This window comes from Syngnathoides biaculeatus, chromosome 15 (assembly GCF_019802595.1).
Source record: "Syngnathoides biaculeatus isolate LvHL_M chromosome 15, ASM1980259v1, whole genome shotgun sequence".
NCBI classification, from domain to species: Eukaryota; Metazoa; Chordata; class Actinopteri; order Syngnathiformes; family Syngnathidae; genus Syngnathoides; species Syngnathoides biaculeatus.
The window spans coordinates 20,900,827-20,924,824 of NC_084654.1; the positions used below are offsets into that span (position 1 = coordinate 20,900,827).

Consider the following 23,998-nt stretch of genomic DNA (forward strand, 5'->3'; position numbering starts at 1 on the left):
TGTAACAGCGGACGGGATTTAAAAACCTCACTGTAGAAAAGCTGATTTTACTTGCCAAAACATGTTTATTAAAATTAAATAACCTCCCTAAAAATCACTCCTGTAGTCTTATTATAAATATTAAAATATGTAAATGTTTTGGTTTGTTTTTTTTTTTTTTACCCGGTAAATAAGTACGGGAGTGAAAACCACTAAAATGTGTTGTTGCTTGTCGTGAAGCAAAACTCCACAAAATACCGAGTGCGTTTTTGAGCTCGGGCTGCCCGCCACCTCTCAAACGGCGAGCTTAGCGCACAATCACTCGCTATTATTTATCACCATCTGGCTTCGAACCAAAGATAAAGCCCAGCGCTTGGGCAACAAAAGCTTCTCTTTTTTTTTCTGCGGGGCCAATCATTTCCCTCCTTCTTCTCGGATCAAAACCGCTAATAAGGAAATAAATAAAATTTTAGATGTGGCACTGATTACAAATGATTGTCCATTGAAGCGACGCAGAAGCCAGATGACCTTGTTTGTGGAGTATGGACGGACATTTGACGAGATTTTGATGACCGCGTGCGTTAATTGTCATGGCTGCTAGTTGAAACCCAATCAAGCGCTTCCCCGGCGATTGCTGCGGAGTGCTGGACGTTATTGCTTCAAGGCGTGCTTTAATCAATTCCGCAAAATGGACTGATCGACATACTGATCAATTAGTTCAGTGTTCTGGGGTGTCAAGCTATGAAATTTTGGGCGGGCCGCACCACGGTTGTGTTTTTGTGCAGTGGAGGTTAACACCAAATTCAAATGGAAATCAGAAGCTACGCGCAATTGAGGCATACAACAATTTCAGGAAACTGGCAAAGCGTTGGCCTCACAGTTCTGAGGTCCCGGGTTCAATCCCGGACCCGCCTGCGTGAGGTCTGCATGTTCTCCCCGTGCCTGTGTGGGTTTCCTCCGGGCACTCCGGTTTCCTCCCACATCCCAAAAACATGCAACATTAATTGGACACTCTAAATTGCCCCTAGGTGTGATTCTGAGTGCCAGTGTTTTGTCTCTATGTACCCTACAATTGGCTGGCAACCAGTTCAGGGTGTGCCCCGCCTAATGCCCGTTGACAGCTGGGATAGACTCCAGCACTCCCCGTGACCCTTGTGAGGATAAGCGGCAAAGCAAATGGATGGATTTAATATTGGTGATAGCAAATTATTATTCATGTTTGTTTGGTTTTTTTTTTTCTGTTCAGGTCAGGACTTAAATGGGCCGCACTTCCAGCGGTATTTCTATTTTTATTTTTTTACCTGCTCTTATCAGCGGCTATCACGGAAAAAGATGTTTTTTGTTTGGACACCGTGTTGCAACCAGCCGTGTCAGATTTTTTTTTTTTTTTTTTGTTATCGTTGCGATTGCACGACAATCCTCACGAACGTGGCCAACTTGTACTCCCCCACCCCACCCCGTGCGCGTTTCCTGCCAGGCCTTCATTTGTTGCCTCTCAGGGAGCGTGACTTCAACATAAACACATCCCGCTATCAAACCATCGCATTGTGAATTTTAAATCAGAGTGGACTGCTGCAATCACAGAAATACGATATACAAAATAACTGGTTTGCCTGTAAGCGGCCATTTTAGGGTCGGTAACGGTTAATGCTTGATGTCGCGCGACAGCGATGTATGATAGCGATTTGATTTTGTTGTGAGTTAAATGGCGTATTTTTGCCCAACATTCTCGTTGAATTCCACTTTGTATCAGCTCAGAGGCATTTACCAATAAACGTTCTGCTGATTTTGTCTGAGAATCCGTCCGTCTGGATTTTTTTCTAAATGGAAAGAAAGTGCAAACATCTGTACAGAAAATGCTTCACGTCGCCCTCGGCCTTTCTTTCTTTGTCTCCGCTTTCTTTTTCACACTCGTCTGTGTGTTTAAGAGGGGGGAGGGAGGGAATAAAAAAAAATCTGAAGCGAGCGAGTTGTCTGAGCCTGGAGGCTGCCATCGATCGACTCGGAGGCGGAGAGAGGAAGAAAAGATGACCTCGGAGCTCGTCTGAGGCCGAGGTGTCTATTTCTGCTCGTCTCTGTGCCTCATTATTGAATAGCAGACTCCGGTGGTCTCGTTCACTCCTGTACCGTTTAGATGTATTCATCTAGAGTATCGTTATAGCCAGACTTCTTTTGCTTTTCGGCAGTTTACGTACCGTACGCTCATCGGCATGAATATCCTTTTCAATTAGAGCAGTTTTTTAAAAAATACAGATCAATTTTAATGTCCCAGCAGCGAAAGGGGGGGATCTCTCACATCCCATTCTCCGTGGGCAAGCTTCGATCTGATGATCAAACCTTGACTGACTATAGACAAGTCTCGGCAGAAGAAGTTTGGGAAATTAGCGTAGATTTGTCTAGTAAATCAGTTTTTGATTGGGGCTCACTCGGGCCAATTAGTAGATCGTCGGAAGTACAAGCACAAAAGAAACACAACTAAACAGTTGTTTAAAATTTTAGTGCAATACCCTGTTCAGTGAGACATTTAAACTCCTTCTCAGCTCCTCAGTACATCACTCATAGTTAGCTAGCTAACCTATGCCTACAGCGTGAAAATGCATCACTACAGCTCGGTGGTGTTATTTAGATTCCCAAGCGAGGAGTCGACACCGACGGACGAGCCTGTCACGCGTCGGCTGGCAGAGAAGGCGCCTCGGAAGCCTTTTAGCTCATGAGTTAGCTGGTGACTAGCACCTCTCATCGCTTCGTGGAAAACCTAAAGGGACAACCATGTGGAATATATTTCCATCACTGGAGGCTTTTATGTGGATATATTTTCACGGGTCAAACGTCGGGATGTGTGGGCATGAGAAAGATGCTTGAGAGGAAGTAGCATCCATTTTATTTTTACATATTCAGCAGACCGGCCTACAACATTTGAAAGTGGAGACACTGGCTTGATTGTTTTCCCCCTGATATTAAAGCCTAATTTTATGCGGTATACTTGACTTTTTTTTTTTATTCCAATTTTGGAGGGTTATCAACAGCACAATTTTCTGTGACATGTCCAACTTCAAATATGTATTCATTTCCACTTTACAGGGACTTTAACTTTGTGTGCGTGCACATCGATAACAAGGCGGTGACGCATTTAAAAGAAGAGGGAAAAAAATAAGACAAGTCTACGTGTCGGTTGAGCCATTATTCACAATCAAGTCCAGACGTGTTGCTCCTCTCCCCATTTTTTTTTTTTTTTTTTTTAAAAACATCCATCCACACACATCTGTGCGCACACACTTAACACTGATATCATCTGCAATTCCAGCCAACACATTCCACAAGACCATTCCCAGGAAGCCATGGGAGTGGGACACCAGTCGGTGGGCTTTCCCCTCAAAAAAAACAACACCTCAACACCTAAACAGATGCTTTGTGTGCAGGGCAAGGCTCACGTTAAATAAATCTAATTGCATTTAGGGACCCTAAAAAAAAAAAAAAAAAAAAAAAAAAGATTCATTTTCCCTATTTTAGGCGTTTAAACCTCTACTATGCAAAATAATACTAATAATCATAAAAACATCATTATTTCAAACTCATTGTTCAACAATACCTGTAGGAAAAAAAGAAAAGTCTCATGATTTGCAATTCAGCACAGGATTCCTTTTCAGTTTCAATTTTGTGGCGACAATTTGCTCAAACATCATCTCACGTGCTTTCCAAACAGCCGCCGACTGCCGAGAGTTTTCTACCCCGACGCAGCAGTGACCGCGTCCCTCCAATGCGTGGAACGACGTTCTCGTTCGCCTCGCTCGCCAAGACCCACGACCTTACGCTGACGTTTCCCGCGACCCTGGCAGCTGCTTTTTCTGAAGCAATTGGACTCCTCAGGGGAAACGGCTCCCGGGCGAGCCTCGCGCTTACATTTTCAATTGAAGGGGACACTTGATGTCATTTTCACCACTAAAGTTTGTACACGGATGCGAAAATGCCCAGTTTTGATTGACAGGGGCGTGGAAGTTAAAAAAAAAAAAAAAATAGTTGTAGTATTCAAAAGTAAAAGATAAGTTAGAAAATTACAAGCGGTTTTCCTAAAAAGAAAAAAATTTAAGTGAAATATCTGAAGCATGGGGATCTGAATGAGTGTTTAAAAAAAATTGAAATTATATAGTACATTAATAGAAACGTATTGTAGTTCTCTGAAAAAAGGCCTAGAATTTCCAAAAAATTGCTCAATGTGACAAGAATAAAGTGTGTTTTGTTTTTCTGAGAACAACATTTATATCTGCGAGAAAATAGTATTTAATCTGACTGAATTCCTGTACATTGAAAATATTGCAAGAGTCCCAGAAACAAGTTAAATTGTGTGAGGAAAAAAACCTTCCATCATTCCTCTTTGAAAGTATTGGAATATTGAACGGAAATATGCCTTTTAACCGCTCCTTTTTTCAGCACAGTATATCCACCATGTTTTTGTGAAGCGTTGCGGCAGACCCCGCCATTGTTTTAGCACGCAGCTTTGGCACTTGACTTTTTTTTTTTAAAGGAATGAGCAATGAGCTTGCTTTTGGAATGTGGAGCGATAGTTTGGCTGTGCTCCCCGCTGAGAATCAATAAGTGCAACAAATAAATCGCCGGTCTCGACAAATGGAGATGCCCGACAAACCCTTTAGAAGTGGTTCCTGATACCGCGGACTTAAAGCCATTTATAATTGTGGCTCTAACGCGGGTAATTGAGGGTTGGCACGTTCTGCTATCTGGCAATCGCACAGACCGCCTCAGTCACGTTCTCCCATCTGTGTCGAGTTTTAAAATGTATAATGCCCTAAAACTATTTGACAGTTTAATGTGCTCCGCGGTTTTAAATTGCATCTAAATAGCCGCCTCAAGGTAAACAGCGCTCATCCATATGTTAACCGGACACGTTGTTCGGGAAGGAGACCGCGCCGGCGTGTTTTGGCCGCCGTTTCTATCTCCCAAAAGTTTTCTTTTTAGTTTTAACGGTTTGTTTTTACGAGGATCGACATAGTAATGTGGCCGGAGGCAGAAGTCGCCCGGGCTGGTTTGCACCTGTCTCAGCGTGGTAAAACTCTCGTTGGCTGGGATTTCTGCCTCCGTCTTCCGACGCGCTCTTAAGGATGTGACTCAAAGTTGACTCGCAGCCATTTTGTGGCGGTCTACAGATGCAATTTTAATGCATTATTTCTGGACATATGTGTCTACCCTCTAGATGAGAGTTTTGTGGGAATTGGTGGTCGTAATAGTAGTTTTTGTAATACAGTTCACAAAATGTACTTGGTGGAGGTAAAAATGCTTTAAAATGACAATCTGCTATTCATGTTCATTGCTGTGGTGAAGAACTGAACCTCATCGTACGAAGAACTGTTACTGGTCAAGATGGCCACTGGTTTTAGTCGATTAGTTTGGGTTTCGACAAATACCCAGAGGTTATTAATAAATGCCGGCGTGCAGCATCACCGTGTTTTCTTCGCAGCTGTGATATCACTCCGCTGGTCGGACGGCTAAATTTAAACACGACTCCGAAACAAAATGCCGCTTTTGTCTGCCGGTAATTTGCCCAGCCGCGGGCCACCCACAGGTGTTCTGCACTCTTCCTTTAGAGGTAGCGTTAATTATTTCCACACGAGAAATCATGAAAAGTTAATTATTTTCCAGGCCGAAACTGTCACCCTCATAAAACCTTTAATCACTGTGCAGACAAGTGTTTTTTATTTATTTATTAAAATATTAACTATCACAAAAGTGGAAAAACCTGTCGTACATGCGATGCAGTATTTCCTCAATATTCATCCATCCCTCAATTTCGGTGGCAATCGTAACAGGATTTAACACAACCCAGTGCCTCGAAGGGCAAGTGCGTGGTAATCTAACCACACACACACATTGACTAACTCTAGTGGTGGAGGCATGGTGTGATTAAGAGAGACTTAAAACCACAAGAGGAGAGAGGTTAAAGAGTGTTTGAGGTTTTTGAAGTAATCGTTTGTGATTCTCGGGAAAGCCTCCTCCTCGACTGTGATTTCGCTCGATAGCACTTCTGACACAGCCACGCGCAAAAAGTGTATTTATTCAAAATTACGGCTGGGATTTGGGAAATGGGTTAGGTTTCAACGCTGTATAAAAGTTAAAGACTTCCCGGAAAAAAAAAAAAATATATATATATATATATATATACATTTTGCAAGACATTCCTGATAACCCGGCGCATCGACACTGTAGTGGGAGACCAGGTTTTATTTGCCGGCAAAACTCGCCAGTTTTTCTAGTAAGATAATTTGGCATACGGGCGACCTCAACGTGAGAGTTCCAAGTGCTTTCGTCATAAAAGCGGTGGTGGTCTCAGCTGTTAAATGGTGTCACAACCTCGGAAGCCGCCGAATCCTTGCCTTAGCGTTTCAAATGATTTTGAGCCGAGTCGGGTTAACCAAGTGGCGACAGAAAACCACATCACAAATCTTAACAGACTCGAGCCAAATCCAAAATTAATAATGGCCAAGTATACTCTGTGATACTGTTATAATTATCAGTCTAGCGAGTACAATTCCACCCACGCGCGCAGGTTAGATTCTGTTCAGTCGCGGCAAGCAAAACAAAAACAAGGGACAAGAAATAAGTGGGCCGGAGTCGTAGCGGCTCAGACAGTAGCCGCATCGCACTCATCCGTGCCAAACACCCACTTTATTATCGGCGCGCTGTGGAAATTGGAAGGGGAAGAAAAAAAAAAAAAGAAAATATGAATCGATACTAAAGTGCCGGCTGATTTACTTGACACATCGCACATGTACATGCGTGCTCCGGCCAGCAAGAACAAAAATACACACAAGAGCTTTTTTCTGCTTGACAAACTGCTATTAAAAAAAAAAAAAAACAATTGTTAGATGAATGACGCACAAAAAGTCAATGAGCACTTAGTCATATAATCATATGAAGTCTTTCTTCTTGTGGCTGACACCTTCCTTCCATCCATCCATCCATCCATCCATCCATTATCCAAGCTGGCCGGGTACACCCTGAACTGGTCGCCAGCCAATCGCAGGGCACAAAGAAAAAAAAAAAAAAAAAGCATTCGCACTCACAATCCCACCTAAGGGCAATTTAGAGTCTCCAATTCCCGCGACGTCTTCGGGACGCGTATTACATAAGCGCACGCCAGCAGCTGCTCGTTGCCGCGGCCGAACGGCGACAAAGCGTCGGATGTCATCTTTGAGACGAGTTAATGTGTTTATTGTGCATAATGAGCTTAGTCACCTGCGGACGCTTGCCACATGCTTAACGAGACGTCTGACGTCAGCCAACCGCTGAGACAAAAAGCGTGTGTGAGCCCCAGCGGAGTTTCGTGTGCGTGCGTTTTATTTATTTGCGCCCGCTAATATGCTCCTGCCTTCATTATAGCCGCAGCCATAACTTTGATGAATCACTTGGGCTCGGGGCACTCGTTGCTTTCACAGTATTGCCAAAAAAAAAACTAATTGAAATTCGCATCCGCCCCCAACACCCACCCCCACCCGCATTACCGCCATCTTTGCTTCTGTTCCCCCCCCCCCCCCGATCCCTTGCTAACCTTCCTCCTCCTCTTTGCTAAACTGTGCCGAGTTCCTGCAGGGGTACGCAAGCCGAGGAAGGGAGGGAAATGTCATCGCTGATTTAATAGCCATAGTTCCACACACACACACACACCCACACACACACACCACTCTGGGGAGCGTTAGGAATGGTGAAAATGTCATCACAGGAATCTCTGCAATGCACCCTTGCTCCCATTTTGATCATTGCTCCCTCGCCTCCTTGCTGTTTTTTTTTTTTTGGTTTTCCTTCATTAGACAGGAGGACAAGATTGATGGGATTGAGAGTTTTGATCTTCCCCCTCTTCTGGGATCCAGGGTGCGTTCGGTCATTCGGCCAGGATCTCCCAGCTGCCGCTGGATTTAGAGATTACCCGTTATAGTCCGTGGATCCCCCCCATCCTCATTTTTATATATATTTTTTTTTAAGACTAGCAGGGTGGCATTTGGGTTTTGATAGACAGACAGACAGATCACAACATAGAGTAGCTTTGCTTTAGATAAGTCACTTTAGCATTGGCAAAACGGTGTACCCCGGGCTAACAGACATCATCACTGTTCCAGTGTTATAATGCTGAAAGGCTTGGGGATTGGGACACAAACGGTGGAGAAACACATGTAGACAGATTATGTAACAATAGTCAAAGGTGTATATTCTTTATCCTTTTTAGGAACAACTAATACAGTGGTTCCCAAAGTGGGGGTGAAAAACGTCTTTCCAGGGGGTCCGCGACACAATGTCTGAGCCAGAGTAATAAATGTTTTTCTGAAGAAAAGAATTTTTTTTTTCTTCTGTCTCGCTAGGTCTCACATCCCATCTATCCTATTTTGAGCCCAGCCCCGCTGAGCGATTCAGGCAGCGCCACGCCCCAGGCCTACACTGCCGGTAGCTTACACGACATTATTTGCGAAAGCTGAGGTTGGAGGTCCGGGAGTTTTTTGAACGACTCACTGGGGGGTCCGGGCCCTGATTGACTTTGGGAACCACTGGCCTAATATTACAGCATCTTCTTCAGTCAGTTGGGAAACTCTTCTTTGTGCGTGTCTCGTTGTCTACGTTATACTGCCCCCTGGAAGCCAAAGGACACACGCCAGGATACACCAAAAAAAAAAAAAAAAAAAAAAAAAAAAAAAAAAAATCGCACAAAATCCAATTAATTGAAGAAAAATTGTGACAAAAAAACCTCATTATTAAATCTTTACGTTCTATTAACAATTTCATTACAGTATGCGTTTTTTGAAGTATGTAAAATGAGTGCTGTTATTCTTTAAGAAAAGCTAGATTTGTTTTACTTTCATAAAACGTGATTGCCGGGTTGTCCGCCGACACCACTTTTAGTAGTACGTGCACGTCAGCACAGCAAATTCTCTTTCCTTGCACTTGCTTGATGCAGGTGAGTACCTGTGTGTTAAATGATGAATCCATACAATCACTTACAGGTACTCTTAAACACACACAAGAAACAAACGCATCCAGGTTTTGTGCGTGTGTGTGTGTGTGTGTGTGTGTGGTTAATGGGGACGTGTTGATTGATTATAATGCAGTAATAAGGTAAAATTTGAAGGCATGGAAAGGTCTCCGCTCTAGTGGGACGGCCTTTTCGGAACGGGTACGATGTGCTACTTTACCGCGCTAAAAACAGACGGACCAAAAAAAAAAACCCACTCAAAAGGCACGCACAAATTACACAAAAGAACAAAGACCAAAACAGCTCACATACAGACAAAAATTCACACACAGGTCATGTACACAAAAACATTGAAAAACAGGCAATCACAAGCACACACACAAATAAACGCACGGACCTTCTCTCAAAAGAAAAAACAACACCAAGACAAAACACAAAAAAAAGACAGACAAATTCATACAAAAAAAGTAAAAAAAAAAAAAAAAGAAAAAAACCTAAAAGGAAGGCATTTATGTTGTTTTCATATGCACATCGCATCCACAAAGTAACTCGATATTCTGTACAACGTTTGAAGGCATTTCAAAACAAGTGCTGGAAAAAAAAAAAAAAAAAAAAAAAGCCATGTCATGCAGACAACAAAAAAAGATTGAAGCTCTTTCGCACCCGGGGCTAACTCCATTTCTTATTCCACTTGTGAGCAGCATAACAGCTTCGCCGTGTTTATGTTTGCTTTGGACGCCACAATCTGACATCAGTCTGTCAATCTCGGAAAACTACTGGGTTTCTATTCTTTCCTGTATTCTGGACCTAAACCATTTAGTGATTCATAGACTAGGAGCAGAACTTTGAAATCTAGTCTAAAGACGACTAAGAGCCAGTGTAGAGACGTTGGAATGAGAGTAATATGCTCAGATGTCTGAGTTGCAGCTGTTTAATGTTCTATCTGTGGTGTCCAGTCAGAAGACCATTACAATAGTCGAGTCTACTTGCGATAGAACCACGGACGAGCTTCAACCCGGTCCGCTCGGCACATGGATTATGTTCTTTAAATGATTGATTTAATGTGACTGCTGAAAGTCAGGTCGGGATTTATCAGCAGATTTTTTTTTTTTTTTTATGGGAAACATGACAAAAACACACACAGAGACTCAGGCAAAACACACAAACACCAAAAACCCATGACCGTGCAAACGCACACAAGCGCACATACCACAAAGAAAACACACATAAACAAAATTAAACAGTCGCACACAAACACAAATCACACACGCAAGCAAAAAAATAAAAATAAAAAGCATAAACACACACACATTGCCTAAAAGAAGAGTAAATGTGGGATGCGGCATGAGTCATCTCATTGTGGGGCAGTCCCAATGTTTTTGCTACCAGAGCAAAATGTGCTTGTGCCAGCATTTTTTTTTTTTTTTCTTCTTTTTGGGTTTGCCGCAAAAGTGACCCGAAGACTGACCGGACGCGCTTCCTGTCGGTGGTCCTTTTCCTGTCTGCTGCTCACATTTGTTCGATTCATCATCTAGCGAGCCTCCTCCTCTTCTATTTGTATATAAATTATGTTTTATGTTCCCCCCCCCCCATGCACAAAGCAGGCGTCCCTTCTCCTGTTATGCGGTAAACAGCGCCATCACTCGGCCAGGAGCAGAACTACACGCAGCCTTAGTATCATGGCCTCTTTGTTTTTACTCTCTCCTACAAGCAGCTGTTAGCTGATTGGTAAATATCGCAAATGTCAGCGCAATTTTCTGACCTCCCCGTCTGGTCTTCCCTCCAGCAGGAAGTTCTATTACATCACGCTTCTGCGGGACCCGGTCTCCCGTTACCTGAGCGAGTGGCGCCACGTGCAGCGCGGGGCCACGTGGAAGACCTCGCTGCACATGTGCGACGGGCGTACGCCCACGCCCGAAGAGCTGCCCTCCTGCTACGAGGGCTCCGACTGGTCCGGCTGCACCCTGCAGCAGTTCATGGACTGTCCCTACAACCTGGCCAACAACAGACAGGTAAAGCCGTTATTCTTCCACTTCCTGACATTTCTTCTTCCCTTCTTCCTTTTAGTACAATCCCAATTTCCTCCAGCCTTCTTCACGTTCATGCAATCCTTTCATTTGCACCCTTTTCTTCCAGTCTCACTGCATTCTAACCTCAATCTTTCTTTCCATCTTTCCTGCATTTATTCTTTTTTCACATCCTTTCACAAACCCTAAATTTCCTTTTCATACCCTTCTGACATTCCTTTTCTTTCTTTCTGTTCTTCTCCTTCCTCCTTTACATACAATCCCGATTTCCTCCAACCTTCCTCATTTCCTTCACCTTTCTTCCATCCTTCATTCAGTCCTTTCATTTGCACCATTTTTGTTCCAGGCTCGCTGCGTTCCAACCTCAATCTTTCTTTCCATTTTTCCTAGATCTATTCTTTCTTCATGCTTCCTTATTTCCTTCCAGAAACCCTAATGTCCCATTTTTTATATCCTTCCATCATTCCTTCTTTCTGCCTTCCCTCGCGTGCTTGCCCACTGAAGCATCCCGTCGGCCCAGCAGGTGCACGCGGTGAGAACGCCATCAGTATGCTGGCGTCCTCTCCCCAAACGTAACACAACACTTGGTCAATGCACGCCAGCGTGATCGCGGCCGAGAGCGGACAGGCGGTGGAGGTCATCTTACAATCACGTTATGATTTTTTTTTTTTTTTTTTTTTTCTTCCTGCGTGTGTTGGATGAGTCATCTTCAGAGCATTTGAGTGTCGGCCACAGGGTTCATCAATAAATCGCGGTATTGCCGTTTCACTTTTGAATAATCGTCACTACCGTATTCCACCAGGGCTCAGAGACTAGTATTTTCATCCATCCATTTTCTTGGCCGCTTATCCTCACAAGGGCCCCAGGGAGTGCTGGAGCCTATCCCAGCCGTCAACGGGCAGGAGGCGGGGTACACCCAGAACTGGTTCCCAGCCAATCGCAGGGCACATCGAGACAAACAGCCACACTCACAATCACACCTAGGGGCAATGTAGAGGGTCCAATTCTTGTTGCATGTGAGTGCCTGGAGGAAACCCACGCAGGCACGGGGGGAACATGCAAACTCCACACAAGCGGGGCCGGGATTGAACCCGGGACCTCAGAACTGTGAGGCCAACGCTTTATCCGCTTAACCCACCATGCCGCCCAGACTTGTATTTATCTTCACCTTTTCTCGGTGAATGTGTGATGCAATGGCAAACAATCAAAGACACAAACCATAGAAGAAGATTTTACTCATTTTTGTAATATTTGTAATACTACTGCAGTTTCCCTTATAGCGGTTTGTTGTATTTGTGTTTTTCCTAATATTTGTTTTGTACGTTTCTGGGTTTGTTTTTTTTTTTTTTTGCTTTTTTTGGGGAGGAGGGGCAAATATTTTGGTATTCTTCATCCAAAATGATGTAAACAAATTGTTTTTTGTATATTTAAAATATTCTTGCATTTCTTTATTTGTCTATATTTTGTCATGTTTAAAAAAAAAAAACTACTTTTTTGCAAAATATGGTATATTTCTACTTTTTTGAAGATATTTGTGGATTTTTATTATTATTCATGTCTTTTTAGATAATTTTGTAATATTTTTAGCATTTTGGCCATCATTAAATTTGTCAGTGTAAATAATGGTTTGACACGTGTGTGTGTGGGGGGGGGAGGGGGGGTTGAAGCAATACGTACTCTTCAAAAGTTTTGTGCTGTAAATACATTCACTGACCACATTTTTGTCACTTCCTGTGAAACGCAGGTCCGCATGCTAGCCGACCTGAGTCTGGTGGGCTGCTACAACATGTCCACGGTGCCCGAGAAGAAGCGGGCCCAGCTCCTCCTGGAGTCGGCCAAGAAGAACCTACGAGACATGGCCTTCTTCGGCCTGACGGAGTACCAGAGGAAAACCCAGTTCCTCTTCGAACGGAGTTTCAGGCTCCGCTTCATCCGGCCCTTCATGCAGTACAACAGCACCCGAGCCGCCGGGGTGGATCTGGACAACGCCACGGTTTGCACTTTAAGAACTCATTTATGACCATTATACATGTAATACACTACAAACCAGTGAGAGTTTGGCCTTATCACGTACGTTTCTTCCCGTGATGTAGATTGTGCTACTAGTTTAGCAACGTATGAGTTTCCCCATTTTTGAACTCTGTGAACTGTGACTTAAAATGTGAGTTGCGGAGCATTGCACCAAGACAAAGCCATCTTCAAAGCCTGACCCTCTAAACTCTCAAGTGAACCGCACTGCTGACCTTCAATTGATTATTTTCTTGTTGTTGGTGCAAGGAGTCAGTGCGCCCCTTGTTGAAGGTCTCAGCTATTTCTCAAAATAAAACAGAAAAAAAAAAAAAAAAAAAAAAAAAAAAAAAAACCACACACACACATACAGCGTACAAACACGCACAAACAAAATCACTAAGAAAAACACTATATACAGTTTATACATGTTTGGAGGTACAGCTGATAACAAGCAAAACTCTGCACTCTCCCAAGGTAACGATGCATTTTCCAGAGGAAAAACAAGCAGGCAACAAGGTGGTCTTTACAAAGCTATGCGGCGCCTTGGCACGAAAAACAAGCAGTTTTAAATGCTCGCATCTGATCGGCTGCGACGCAGGCGTTCTAAGGTCCGCTAAAAACTGTTGCTTTATACATCAAACCCTCCGTGGGGATGATGGAAAATAACAGCAGCTGTGGTTAGGTACTCCGGTGGTTATTGTTACTTAAAAAAAAATAATGTGTGGGTCAAATGGGTCCAAACTAAAGGGGAAAAAAAAAATGTAGCATACGATGGAAGTGATCCATGACTTGACTGACTTCATAACAAGTAGGACTTTGGCAGCGAGCCAGCAATTCTTCAAGCAGGGAGGGTTCAAGTTTTTAAACACCAACCTGGATTGATGTTTATGTCAAACTAAAAACAGTTACACCTTGTGGGATTTAAAACAACCACATAAATGTGCCTTCTACTTGCTTAATGCAAACAAACTAAGCTTCATGTTTTTAGGTTTTTTTTTTTGCCTTTGTGAAATTGTTTAACTCTATCTTTAAGGTATGATACAGTTTCAGTTCATCTGTTTTTTCATAACCTGCATAAATCAGGTGGGATGAAGCGGATTAGACCCAGTGGTTATAATTTTGTGGACCGGCACCCCCCCCCCAGAGCCTCGTGAAAAGGGACTGCTGTACTTCAAACTTGTCCTATCAGAATTCCTCCTCACCGTTGTACTGGGGCCACTAGCTGGTCATAAGGATCTCGCAGAACCAGAGACAATCCCCGCCAAACGAAGTGTCCGATGAAAACGAACTACACAAATACATGTCTGGGGAAGATGAATCGTCGCGTTATGCAAGATTCATTCAACACATTGTGGTAGTAGATTGACAAGCGCTAACGATAAGTAGCAGCTAAACCCGCTACCTGACTTTGTTGAAGCAAACGTAATCGGTTTGGATTTTTGCGTTTTACGGCACTGAGACCATCTTAAAACAGGCAGGGCACGATGCTGTGAGGGATCCTGGTTAAAGTAAGCCTTTTTTTTTTTTTTTTTTTAAACAAAATAAAATAAAGTGTTTTGACAACAGCTTTTCCAAAGGGAAAAGTGTTTCCTTGCGCCAGCTGATGTCTTTCTAGTGTGGAAACAAAATGACCAGTAGTTAAATGATTAAATTTCTTTTTTTTTTTCCCCATATTAGAATCGTACAAGGAATAACGTATCATTTATGATTCGCTCCGCCCACTTGTCCAGGTGCAGCGTATTGAGGAGCTAAACGAGCTGGACATGGAGCTGTACGACTACGCCCGCGACCTCTTCCAGCAGCGCTACCAGTACACCAGGCAGCAGGAGCGCCGGCTGCAGCGCATCAAGAACCACATGCAGCAGGGCCACCTGGGTCCGGGCCTGAGCCTGTGGCCCTCGGCCCGCCGCCCCCCGGGTCCTGACCGAGGCGAGGAGCGGGACGACGACGGCGACGAGGAAGAGGGCGGCCGGACGGAGGAAGGGGCGGTGGGGGGCGGTCGGCTCCCCACCGAGGACTATATGAGCCAGATTATCAATCGCTGGTAGCGACCGACGCGCCGCTGCTTTTGCATTTCAAGTGACCGTCGTTAAAAAAAAAAAAAAAAAAAAAAAAAAAAAAAGTAAAAAAAAGGTTGCGCCGTAACTATGACAACCAGGGGCCGGCTGGCTCAGGGTTCGCCCTTTCAGTAGCGCTCGCCCATCATCTCCCGCTGAGTTCTTCTGTACCTCCAGCCGTCATTAGCGACTGATGTTTTTAAAGACGCTGACATGCATTTTTCTCTTCCTCAAACGTGTGAATTTGTGGATTCGGCGGCGATGGATACGGTTATTTCCTGGACGGTGTGCTCCAAAGCCCCCTTTGCTCACTTTTCAGACCATGTTAGCTCATCGTGTCGTCTGCGTGGGTTGATGCTTTTTTTTTTTTTTTATTTAAAAAAAGCAGAATTGTAGTAACACTGAGAACAACATGGATGCCCGAAGATTTCTTCTTCACCACGTAAAGCTGTTTGAGCATTTTTTTTGAGTATCCCTACACTAGTACACGCTCTATCCTCACTAGTAAAACAATTCGGCACACTACAAGAAATGGTCAGATTTATTGAAAACTATTTTTTTTTTTCATTTATTGGCTATACTTTACCACTATTAATGCGACTTTTGCTCTTAGTATGCAAACAGTGCAGCCCCATCGAATACTACTTAGCCCAGTTGAAGGCACTAGTGTGAAAAATGATACTATTAAGGCATTCTACTAGTGAAGCATATCAAATAAATGCTCAAACGGCTTTCCATATGTACTTTTTTTGTTGTTTTTGTTGCTTCAGCTCAGTTTTAGTTGGCGTCCGAGCGTCGTGGCCCGCTGGCGCGAAGCCTCGCCTCACTCCGACGTCGAGGCCGCTCGCTCCCCGTTTCACCTGCAAGACGTCTGACGGCCAATTAGCACGGCTCGCGCCGGTCGGTCTGGGGCGAGCTATCAAAGTCACGGCAAAGGCCTTAAACGCCGCACGTGAGGGTGGGAAGAGGCGCTCGCCGTGGCCCTTCATTTAGTGAGGGGGGCTCCCCCAGGACCAAAAGTGTGGTCCATCAAACAGCTTTGATACGGGGAACCTGCGGTGTGTGGGCCACATGCGGACCCCCGCAGAGGGCATTAAGTCCCAATCTGATGTCGTCTGCTCATCATCAAATCTTACACTAACTCAGTGATTCCTAACCTACTGTGCATGTTGGATTTGGGGTACACCACAAAATGATATTTTTAAAGTATATACAGTGACATATTCACAATCCTACATAACATTTTGTTTTGGGTGGGGGCAACCTATCCGCAAAAAAAAAAAAAAAAAAAAGTTTATCTATAGATGCCACATGTCTAAAAGATGATTTGGAGCATCTTAAGGCCGAGGATCTATGATGGATTGGATGACATTGCGTTAGGCTAATACCTGCAAAAATGCTAAATTTTACCTACCTTCATGAAAGCCTCTCACTGTACTTATTTTAAGACAAAAAGGACAAAAATATAAGATCCTTCTGTAAGAACCAAGTCGAATATGAGTTCCATTGGGAGATTATTTTTTTTCCCCACTCCATCTTAGTTTTTACATTTTTTTTTTCTTTACAGTGATGCTTCAAAAGGAAATTCAAAACCTTGAAAGGAGTTGGGGTGTCAATTACAGTTTCACTATTTACAGCATTGACAACCACAAAAAAAAAAAATATCATTGCCAATATTAATAATTCAAATAGTAACGATACCACCAACTATTAGCCAAAAACATTACGATCATTTTCAGACTCATCTGGTAACATTGCCCTTAAAATTAAGTATCAGTGATTTTTTTTTAATTTTAAAAAAAAGATGCACCAGCAAAACACATGCACGCGCACCAAGGACTCCACGTAACATGTAACGACCCAGGTTAAACTTAGCTCCTCCCTCCTCCTGCCAATCGAGTGAAATTGGCTCATTCGCGACGGCGCGGTGCTTGGGAATCACTGTGCTAGCTTCCCCGGCGGTGCTTTGCGTTATCCAATTGCCAGCTGACATTCTGAAGTTCGAGTCATTTTTCTTAACTCGTCATGCCGTGATTGTTGTGTGTGTCTGTGTGCGTGCGCCTGTGTGTAAATACTATGTACAGTACGCCTCCTACTGGTGTATGTGTATGCCTTTGTAAATAGTGTGCTTGAGTGAATGCGAAGACTTTCATGACTAATATTTGTGTTGTTTAATCAACCTTGCTGCCATAGCGACCAATAACCCGCCCCTCCCCTGCCATCAGGTGATTGTACTGGTATATTCTTTATTTATATCTTCATTTAGGTAATCTCCCCCCCGCCCCAGTTATTGCTCACTGAGAATATGACGGGGTTGGGTTCTGATGGCATTTTTGAAGAATTACTGTATTTGAGGAAACATTTTCGCACATTTTTTTTGTTTTTTCTAAACATGGTGTTCTGGTGCTGGAAGCAAACGCAGCCTTATCAAAATTAGAATGCCATCCTTTGTTATTTTAGTTGTTAAAAAAAAAAATACTGGATGAACTAAGGGGAAAGGACATTTTATTACTTTTTTTTTTTTTTTTTTTTAAATCACCTCATAGCTATCGAATCCACATTTGGAGAAATTAGCTAGTCAGTCAAATGTTGGTGACCAAGTGCCATATTTGGTTAAATTGGAATGGTGCAAAAAAAAAAAAAAGTTTGAATTTAATGGAAATGAATTTATATGTTCTTGTATCTTTTTATTTCATCATTTCAAGATTTATTTTTCTCAGTTGTTTGAGAAACTTGGAAACTTGTAAAGCGTTGGACAAATACTTTGTACCATACCAACTGTAACCAAAAGAGGCGTAAAAGTTAAAAATGTTGAGGATCGGTGATGTAATCATTTGCATCTGCATGACTGAAACCTAATGAGAAGATTTGTGTTGCGTCGGTTACAAGCCGTTAAAACCCAACCCCGGTGTCGGTGGCGACAACCAATAAGAGGGCGAGAAGGAAAAATCGAATGTACGATTGATGAGCGGTCGCGTCACTGAACGAAGGAGCACGCTTTCAATCAAAAAGGAAACATCCAGAGTGGATTGCCTGTTTTTTTTTTTGTTTTTTTTTTAATTGTTTTCACATTTGGGTCCCATGAGATATTTTGTTTTTTTTATTATTATTTGTGCTAAATATACAGTGGTGCCTTTAGATAAATCACATTTCTCTATTGAAAGGAATAGACGTGCTTTTAATCTGTTCCAGTCTCTCCCCCCCCCAAAAAAAAAAATGTTTTTTTTAAAACCACAATAGTAATGTTGTACTGCGTGCAAACATGAATGAATATGATTCAATACAATGTAAACAAGGAAATATTTTGTGCATCAGAATTGATTGCAGCCCCTTCCGGTGTGCCGACTAGGCCACCGGTCATGCGGACACAAACGGAGAAGGCTTTCAAAACTACTGCAGTAAAATTAGTTTTTGGCAGATGACAAAATATATACCTGTGAGTATTTTTGTTTTGTCTGGCTACATTTGATGTTACACCGTTTGTTTTCCAAATATTTGTAATTTAAAGGGGTTATAAAATAAACCTAAAGGTTTGTAAACTTCAACTGCTAATGACAGAAGTCTTGAATCCTGCTTTTTGAAGAATTATTTTCTATCTGCTTGTTGTGAAGTGAATTGAGTTCACTGGCACCATAAAGCGCTTGTGTCTCAAGAACAATTTTATTTATTTTTTACATATCCTTGGAACAACGACTCGCAAGCTCAAGGCACCACTGTACTACTCACTTTCCAAAACGTCCAATTAATTTCACTGAAATGATTTCCCAATGATGTCTTAACAAAACAACCCAAATGTCTCAATCCTGTTTTGTTTTTTTTTGTAATTATTGTTTTTTTAATTGTTTATTTTGACGTTTTTTAAGTGCAGGATTGAGACTTTGTTGAAATCAGGAGTCTGTCTCAGGCTCCTTTTCTGTATGCGTAGTCTTCATCATCATTCTGGCTCTGATTCTTACGATTGCAACAGTGAATCATCAAGCCATCAATTAAAAAAAAAAAAAAAAAAAAAGTCATTTTTACACGCTTGTCTGTGTCGTGCTTGCAACTGCGGGCTGATGACAGCCTGTCGCACTGATACTACACGTACATTTATCTAAATATGATATTAATTCAGTGTTAATTATTGAGGTGGTCTGCAGACAAAGAAATACAATATTTGTTATATATTTATATTCCCATTTATGTCCATTTTTTTCATTTCAAATGCTTCTGTTGCATATTATTATGATGGGCCACATGTGAACCTACATGAAGTTAAAACGTAACAAAACTGTGAAAAACAAAAAAAAAAAATTGAAAAAAAAATGTGCATTACAGGGACAATAAAAAGGAGCAGCAATGAAAAACAAAAATCATAGTAAAACAAAATCCAAATAAAATGGTTTGAGTAAGTTTGTCAATCCATCTTTTTCTGCCATGCCAAAAAATCTTTTCATGGCAAAATTGAGCGAGTGAGCTCGTTTCACACAATTAAAAAAATTCTCACTTGCAATTTACTAGAAGTATTTTGACATTTTACAGAATCCATTATGGCGGCCGAATCGGTAATCAATTAGACCTTTATAAAAATCAAGATTTTGTGGCTTACCCGGGTTCCACCACAGTGTGATAAAACTCTTTTCCAAAAAAAAAAAAAAAAAAATTAAAAAAAAAAAAAAAATTGTACTATATCTCAAATGCATTTAGGCGAGGCCATGTTGATGCTGATGTCCTTCAAGGACCTTGTCAGTTGCTTCCATTCTCCTCGAAGGTCCGTACTTATTTTCATAACGATTGTGAATTGGACCGAGGGCAGTTTTTATTTTATTTTTATTAAGAGTAAATATCCCCGTTTTGTGAGCAGATGTTTGGGGAGCGCTTTTTGTCTCGAGGTGCTGTCACTTTTGTGATTAATAGTCACCCAAATGTGTCATGAAGGCAGCATGACTTCGAAAGTGGAAAATGTCAAACCGAGGTCGCTTATTCCCTTCAAATGAAATCTAATCAAAGCTACAAACGAAGTTGTATGCAATTTGGAATTTGAATTTTTAATATATTTCTTTTTAAAACCGACTTGGGGAAACATTCTGCTCCAATCTCAAAGAATATTGCTTGGTAAATCGGAGCAGAGTTTTTTTTTTTTTTAATAGTAGCTATGAGTGACTACTTTTGCTGCTTTTTACTGTATTTGAACCCCTAAAGAGAGAGATTGGGGCTGTTGGTTGAAGGTACCCTGCCCTATAACAAAAATATAATAACATAAATCCTAGTTTTGAGTCACCATCTTAACAGGACACCGTGTGGATAAACTTAAGCCATTTTCCCAACGTGAAAAATTGAAGCGCCGAGAAGTTTATGGATGCACTGTACTTTTTTTTTTTTCTTGCAACTGCATAATCCCACATAATTTGCATGAATGAATCTATTTTTAATGTACATCTCATATTCTTTTAGCACTTACAGTACGCGCAATGACATGCGCCTCGGCACAACAATGACGAACGACGTCCCTTTTCGCTTATGCGGGAGCCGCGTGCGTTTCCAAAATATGTGCGGCGCACTTTGATATTTGTGGAGCAGCTGTCATTGTAGACCGAAAAGCTTTTAACACGCATACAGGAGTCGCGAGAGGGGTGTGTGCAGTATTCCTAAGGAGCCCCCCACCACTACGTCAAGTGACGCGTTGCTGCTCTCATATTCACGACGCGATGGGTTCTTCCACTCCATTTCTTACGCAAATGTGGCAGCTTTTTGACTCATGTAGACAGTCCTGGATGAAAAGGAAAATCATCCCAATCCTAAACCAAATCAACCCAGTTCAAACCACTTAACATGTTTTTCATGTACTTTTCTTTTGACCTTTCAACTTCTCTTTAGCGCTCTCGCTTGACTCTCCTCTCCTAAATTCTGAACTTCTGGTCCTTGGTGTTCCTTTTTTACCCCCATAGAATGTGGGATGTACTGTTCCGCATCGCCACTTTAGACGTTTATACTGTAAAAGCAAAATTATAAAGCCCAGGAGATTTGGCAAAAAGAACGTAACAGCAATATTGCTGTAATAGTGATTGACAGTGTTCACGCACCAGCGTCAGATCTCCGCCTAGTGGAAAAATGGTGCAATGACCTCATTCCACAGCACACTTGGCGACGTTTACTATTACGTGAGAAATTAAGAATTCATCGGCATTTCATCAGCAAAATTGACAAAGAGTGATTTTTTTTTTAAGGGGCTCAAATCAGCCTGTGAATCATGTGGGGCTCCTAATACATGCATAATATAATACAAACGAGGGCAAACCCGCAGAATTTCAAATCCAAAATGACAAAACGAACGGAGTGGTTCAGCTTACACACGCCCCTGCGTTTGACCTTGAGAAGCTCTGCCTTTGGCTATATCGCGCGCACACACATATACACACAGTTCATGCACCCCCCCGCCCCCATCCCAAGCCTCCCCCAGCCCCTCCATACACAGGCAAAGGGAGTCACGCACCACCTGCAAAGACTGGGGGAGTGGAGGTTATTAATGCGTGCATGTTCTAACAACCTCGCGGAGGACACGCTGGGATATAAAAAAAATAAAATAACGCAAGAGAGAGAGAATTAAGAGAAGCGCCAGGGAAGGTGAAGTCTGAAAAGATCAAGATGGATGGATGCGCTGCACCGTTGTTATGACTTGGAGAACTCAGAACTCCAGAGCCTATCCCAGCCATTTTGGATAAAGTCCCCCCCACACACACACACACACGTTTTGTCAAACTGAATCGGATTCTACTTGTTAAAATTCAAAAAAAAAAAAAAAAAAAAAAAAATGCACGCTGCTGACAGACACTGCCATCTACCGGCTGCCACATCAACTGCATTCACGACATCATCACAGTTGTGTGTTGAAGAAAACCAACTTGACATTACATCGGGGGTCCCAAACTCATTTTTGTCTCGGGCCACATTGTGGTTTCCCCACACTCGACCATTGGAACAGTAACTCCATATCAATGTCAAAAGTAATCATATTATCGCACGTGCACAACAGATTGAGGGATACCTCCTTTTGAAAACAGAAGGCAAAGATAATGGGTGTTCAATTATTTAGTCACTGGAGAAAAATGAATTAGTAACTGAAAAATTCAATATCTCTGAATTATTTTGTTACATGGGGAAAATCAGTCATTTTGGTACAGATTTGAGCAACAAAAATCACGAAGGTTGACGAAAACGATTTGCTTTTGACACATAACGCGACGCCGCGGGCCGCATCTGACCCCCAGGCCTTGAGTTTGACACAGGCATGACATAGATCAAACCCGTAATAACGTTAATCTACAAATATTCTGGTCACTTGAGTGGGTGTATACTTTCTTTACCAACAACTTGAGAGCCAAAGTTTCTGGCGCTAAAGAACCACATTGCCCGAAGAGCAATCACGTCAAAGCCAAAAGGTAAGCAGAGCTGCAGTGTTAGCTTCCTCCAAGGGCGTGTATTTTTTTTTTTTTTTTTTTTTTAAAGGTCATCTTAATTCTGGACAAGTGCATTACAGTGGCTCAGAGATAAAATGCGACAAAATCTCGATTGGGCGACCGCTTGATGTGAAATAACTCCACGTTCTTTGGAGCGACACTCGTTCATACGTGTCCAAAACGAAACACTGGAAGGCAGCGAGGCTAATTCCCCCCCCCCCAGAATATGTGTGTGTGTGTGTGTGTGTGTGGGGGGGGGGTTGTTAAGGATGGTTGGTAATTGAATAATGACACTAACACCTGTGATGGATGAGCTGACACTCGGCTCACTTCGCTCCCTCCATCACTGTCAGGCCCGAACTCAGTGCACAAACCCAATCGAATGACCCTCTCATCATTCAGTGGTGAGCGGTGTGAAAAAAAAAAATACATTTAGGGTATTTAATTATTAAAAAAAAAAAATAACTACCACTGACTGTACAAATATCAACTTGATTTTGATAGACACTCTTACACTCACTCCATAGACTAGAAACAATAATAGGAATTTACTATGTTGGTATAAAGTTAAAGCGGATATATTGAGGTGGACGGAAACAGTGTTATGTAAGAAGCTCCGTGCTCAGTGAAATGAAACAGTTACATGCCCACAAAATTTGCCAATATTAATGAATACGGTGACATATTTGATAAGGGCAAGTTACAGTACAAACACTCAATAATAAATCAATGTCCTACCTTGTGAATTACACCCCACGGGCCTTCTTGGTTAACTCCACGAGGACTTTGTCGTAGAAACTTTCATCTGACTTGATCTTCTGAAAGCATGAATGAGCGTATGAATGTTCTTTCCGCCGAGGCAGTTTTGAGTGCACGAAACGAGGCGTTTTACCGCATAAAGTCCACGCTCGTGCTTGCTAGCAGTGTGAAGGTTGTTGAAATCATAACAAAACTTTGTGTTCCGTGGAGGAAAAAAGGGAGGAGACAGTTTGCTCACCTGTGGCTAACATCCAGCTCGCCATTTTTGTTTGTCCTACGTGCTAGCTTGAAAGTGACGACGAAATTCTTCCCCGTTTTGGTGAGGACTGTTCAGGAGTAGGTCCGAATGTTTGAAATTACATTGTTGATTTCCTAAAAAAAAAATCCAGGAAAAAGGCAATAAACGTAAAGAATGAATTGAACTAATTTCACTTATTGTGACTCAGCAATGAACGGAATCACTGATTGTTTCCCGCTGAACGATTCTAATCGCCCAATTATGCGCATGTGCGTTGGCTGATAAAATGCTTCACTGATTATCTTTTTTTTTTTTTCATTCAAAATGCGAATACGGTGTATATAAAATGAATAAAATGTTTTTTTCTGGTCCCCAAAACCTCACAATATCAAATATATGCACTACAGGGAGAATATTTGATGATTTTTTTTTTTGTTTGTTTGTTTAACTTAACGACAGAGAAAAAAAAAATCGACGGATTTTCAAAGGTGATTTTTTTTTAAATGTTGGACCGAATATTATCT

At 42.2% G+C, this 23,998-nt stretch overlaps 2 protein-coding genes across 5 annotated transcripts in view; one reads left to right on the top strand and one right to left on the bottom strand.

Moving 5' to 3' along the window:
• Positions 1 to 19,050, top strand: part of hs6st1a (heparan sulfate 6-O-sulfotransferase 1a) — a 75,422-nt gene extending 56,372 nt beyond the window's left edge. For 2 of the 4 annotated variants that reach the window (XM_061843559.1, XM_061843561.1), the window contains 3 exons: positions 10,734 to 10,959; positions 12,719 to 12,967; positions 14,715 to 19,050. In XM_061843559.1, coding sequence (XP_061699543.1) covers positions 10,734 to 10,959; positions 12,719 to 12,967; positions 14,715 to 15,032 — 793 coding nt within the window. In that variant the 3' untranslated portion in view covers positions 15,033 to 19,050. The remainder of the gene's footprint in view (positions 1 to 10,733; positions 10,960 to 12,718; positions 12,968 to 14,714) is intronic. The other 2 variants (XM_061843560.1, XM_061843562.1) reach the window with 1 other exon arrangement.
• uggt1 (UDP-glucose glycoprotein glucosyltransferase 1) overlaps positions 1 to 23,743 on the bottom strand; it is a 207,237-nt gene extending 183,494 nt beyond the window's left edge. The window contains exons 1-2 of the mRNA XM_061843555.1: positions 23,475 to 23,743; positions 23,216 to 23,295 (exon numbers count right to left, since the gene is read on the bottom strand). The gene's annotated coding sequence lies outside the window, so the exon portion shown is untranslated. The remainder of the gene's footprint in view (positions 1 to 23,215; positions 23,296 to 23,474) is intronic.
• Between the last annotated feature and the right edge of the window lie 255 nt (positions 23,744 to 23,998).